The sequence below is a fragment of the Saccostrea echinata genome, unplaced genomic scaffold (assembly GCF_033153115.1).
Source record: "Saccostrea echinata isolate AGI-Se365-2 ecotype Australia unplaced genomic scaffold, CSIRO_AGI_Sech_v1 ptg000008l, whole genome shotgun sequence".
NCBI lineage: Eukaryota > Metazoa > Mollusca > Bivalvia > Ostreida > Ostreidae > Saccostrea > Saccostrea echinata.
In genome coordinates, this window is record NW_026889757.1 from 4033692 (window position 1) to 4038275 (window position 4584).

The following is a 4584-nucleotide window of genomic DNA, read 5'->3' on the forward strand; positions in this document are numbered from 1 at the left end:
TTTCACACCGTGTACACCTTCCTTCATCAAGTGCAGGGGTGTATACTTTTGGTGTACACTCGGTGTACACTTTCTTACACCAAATTTAGGGCATGTGTCGAAAGGTGTACACTGCATCCAAAATTTAAGAAATGATTTTATGTAATCTTAAGGATAAGAAATCACATTCAAGTTGTCTTCTGTGTTTAAGTGATGGCATTGAAATTATTTTTTAACTATCTTCGATAATTTAAGGGCGAGGCTATCCGCACGACGGACGTGCTAATTACCGGTGTTATCCGCACGACGGTCGTGCCGATTACTGTTGTTATCCGCACGACGGTCGTGCCGATTACGGAGGCTATTCGCACGACAAACTTTGAAACAATTTTATAATTTTTTTTGGTTTATAACTTTATACTATTTATATTTGCATATACTTTATTTATAATTTTTTTTGTTTATAACTGACTTTTTTTTGGGGGGGGGGGGGTTCCGGACAGAAAACGTTTAGATGAAACTATATATGTTCACTATCAAAGTATATAATAATTTTACTTAACCGAATACTATTATTAGTTCTACAGTGCATCTCTTTTACTTTGTATTAAATTTTTGGTGAAAAGTGTATATAATGTACTATAGAGTTATCTCTCTTGTGTCGTGCGGATAAGAACTGTAATTAGCACGACCGTCGTGCGAATAACGAAAATAATCGGCACGACCGTCGTGCCGATAGACACTTCCATAATTTAATCAATTTTTAATGCACTTAATATTTTTTCTTCATTTTTTAAAAAATTTAATCAGCCACACACTGGAAAGATACAAAACATATGGTACACTATGTACACTGCACCTCGTAAAATGCACTTGATTATACGATACCACTTTTTACGGTAGAGTCTATAACATAACCCAGTCACGGTTTCCGGGAAAATTATTTCCGGTATGGTTTTCAAACGTACAATTTGCTTTAACACCGAACCCGATTGTATTTTTCGTGACATTGAGGCGGGAAATCCAAGTAAGGAAAAGTTCGACGTATTGAATGCCGTTATCCTTTCATCTCAGCAACTGTATGAAATGGATGAAGAAATAAGGTAAGAATGTTGTATGAAGATAATTATGATGTAGTGAATATGCGGTATTCAAGAAATTCTCAACACCTGGATAAAGTTTTGTAAAGATATAATCAGTGATAATACCCGGATTCAATGAGAGAGGGTGCCAAATTTAGTCGGGTGTTAACAGTTGTTTTTATTATTATTATTTTTTTTTCTTATCCATAGTGACACTTGGAAAGATCTGTTCGATGTAAAATCAACATCACTATCTGGGTATGTGACATCTTCCACAAAATTGGACAAGTTGTTACAGGAGTATGATTATGCAACTTCCTCTAGTTTCCGATGTTTAAAAAGTTCCAAACAATTTGGAAAGGATGTTGGTAAGGTCTTGTTGCGATATTTTATTTTTAAATGCAACTTTAGCAAAATAATTTCTTGAATCTTCTCATTATTGTAACCATTTTAAGCTCACCTGAACCATAGACTCATGGTGTCGGGTGGTTACATTTTGATTCCGTGTTTGACCTGCATGGTTACGACCTATTAAGTGGTTTTGACCTGCACACAGGTAAGTACATGGGTAGCTGTATATTGATAACATAATAGCTTCTTAAATTAATAATTAAAATATGCATTGTCGATAAAAAAAATCCTATGTAGACAAAAACAAAATGTGAAACTGTTGCAAGTGTTAATTAATTGCTTCAGAACAAAACCACTTGTGTCGAACATGGATTTATGTCGAAACCACGCGGGTCGAACAAGTAATAGGAAGGTAACCATCCCCACTCTAGGCTCACATGAGCTTTTGTGATCGAAATTTGTCCATTGTCTGTGTTGTTGGTGTTTTGGGTGTTGTAAACATTTTAAAAACTTCTCAACTTATTCTCCAGAAAAGTTGAGAAGTTGAACTTAGAAACTTTTTTATGTATTTGTTCAAAGTAACACCCCCCCCCCCCCCCTTATCAGATTCACATTTGTTAATACCAATTTACACTGAAAATTCTTTTGCAATTACTGTAGATGTAGGAGAGATTGATAAATCCCATATCAGATTTGTGGACACACAGGAAAATGCTGAACCCCATATAGAATATGATGCTATCCCTTTCATTATTATGGGCAAAAAAATCTTGGAATGTCACCAGGGATATGACAAAGACAAACGAAACAACCAAAAGAAACAAAGCAAAGCAAGAGAAGATGTAAGTATGCATTATTTATTCTACTTCTAATAAACTAATAATGAGGCAAAGATAAGGACTGAGAAGGATAACCCACTGTCTAGGGTTTCACATTACATTTTATGAGAACTAGACCAGTTGGGCTATGGTATATCCATTCTCTGGGGAACAACATAACCCAGTCACTGAGGAACATAACCCAGTCACTGTTTAACATAACCCAGTCACTGAACAACATAACCCAGTCACTGAACAACATAACCCAGTCACTGTTTAACATAACCCAGTCACTGTTTAATATAACCCAGTCACTGTTTAACATAACCTAGTCACTGAGGAACATAACCCAGTCACTATACAACATAACCCAGTCACTGTTTAATGTAACCCAGTCACTGAACAACATAACCCAGTCACTGAACATCATAACCATGTCACTGAGGAACATACCCAGTCACAGAGAAACATAACTAAGTCACTGAACAACATAACCAAGTCATTGTTTAACATAACCCAGTCACTGTTTAATATAACCCAGTCACTGTTTAACATAACCCAATCACTGTTCAACATAACCCAGTCACTGAACAACATAACCCAGTCACTGTTTAACATAACCCAGTCACTGTTTAACATAACCCAGTCACTGAGGAACATAACCCAGTCCCTGAACAACATAACCTAGTCACTGTTTAACATAACCCAGTCACTGTTCAACATAACCCAGTCACTGAACAACATAATCCAGTCACTGAGGATCATAACCCAGTCACTGTTCAACATAACCCAGTCACTGTTCAACATAACCCAGTCACTGAGGAACATAACCCAGTCACTGAGGGACATAACTCAATCACTGAACAACATAACTCAGTCACTGTTTAACATAAGCCAGTCACTGTTTAACATAACCCAGTCACTGAGGATCATAACCCAGTCACTGAACAACATAACCCAGTCACTGAACAACATAACCTAGTCACTGTTTAACATAACCCAGTCACTGTTCAACATAACCCAGTCACTGAACAACATAATCCAGTCACTGAGGATCATAACCCAGTCACTGTTCAACATAACCCAGTCACTGAGGAACATAACCCAGTCACTGAGGGACATAACTCAATCACTGAACAACATAACTCAGTCACTGTTTAACATAAGCCAGTCACTGTTTAACATAACCCAGTCACTGAGGATCATAACCCAGTCACTGAGGAACATAACCCAGTCACTGAACAACATAACACAGTCACTGTTTAACATAAGCCAGTCACTGTTTAACATAACCCAGTCACTGAACAACATAACCCAGTCACTGTTTAACATAACCCAGTCACTGAACCTTTATCTCAGCTTAGCTCTTTTTTTTTTGTAGTCTGACCACACATATAGAAGAAAGCGTAGATTGGTGCAGAACAGCAAAAAGAAAGCTTGTCCTGTTCAAATAAAGATTCGTCATGTTGTGAAGTTTTTAAGCTATTTGGTATGTATTAATTTGTATTATAGACTCACTAAAAATTGTATCGATAAATGTAATGTGTAAATATGTTCAGTGTTTATGTGTTGATGTACGTTTTGCTGTATAATATTTTAAATGAATACAAGACACAATTTACTTTTATATAATTTAAAGCTTTCAAGTAAAGAAAACACACCTCATCATCAAAGGAAACTGGTGAAGAATCTTAAAGAAGACCTGAAAAATTCACAAGTAGAGAAAATTGAACATCCTTTTTATGTACAGTTTCCTGATGTAAAAGATCATAGAAACCATCTGAAAGGAGAGGTAAATAAAGACAATTATTAATGGTATTACTATTATTTATACTACACTGTCTTATGTCAAGACCTTAACTGATGCATTACAATTAAACTACTTTTTATGGAATTAAAGATTATGGGGCATATTTTTAGCTCTACTGGTCAGGGACCAGAAGAGCTTATGCGATAGTAAGGTGTCCGTCGTCCATCCATCTGTCTGTCTGTCCGTCTGTCTGTTAACAATTTTTCAAAATGATATTCCTCCTACAGTTTTGGTCTGATTTCAATATAACTTGGCACACAAGTAGACTACAATAAGATACATAATTTGGTGCATGGGTTTTTGATTTCAATGAACGATGTTGCCATGGTTACTAAAAATAGAAATTTCTGTGACATTCATTTAAAACACTACTCCTCCTACAGTTTTGGTCTGATTTCATTATAACTTGGCACACGAGTAGACTACACTAAGATACAAAATTAAGTGCAACGGTTTTTGATTTCATGGAACGGTGTTGCCATGGTTACTAAAATTAGAAATTTCTGTGAAATTCCTTTAAAACGCTACTCCTCCTACAGTTTTG

At 36.0% G+C, this 4584-nt stretch overlaps 1 protein-coding gene across 1 annotated transcript; it reads left to right on the forward strand.

Moving 5' to 3' along the window:
- The first annotated feature begins 930 nt into the window (after window positions 1-930).
- LOC133181153 (uncharacterized) lies at window positions 931-2284 on the forward strand. The gene is made up of 3 exons (XM_061315693.1): window positions 931-1082; window positions 1272-1429; window positions 2073-2284. The coding sequence occupies exons 1-3, from the start codon at window positions 931-933 to the stop codon at window positions 2282-2284; spliced, it is 522 nt and encodes a 173-aa protein (XP_061171677.1).
- Window positions 2285-4584: the final 2300 nt, after the last annotated feature.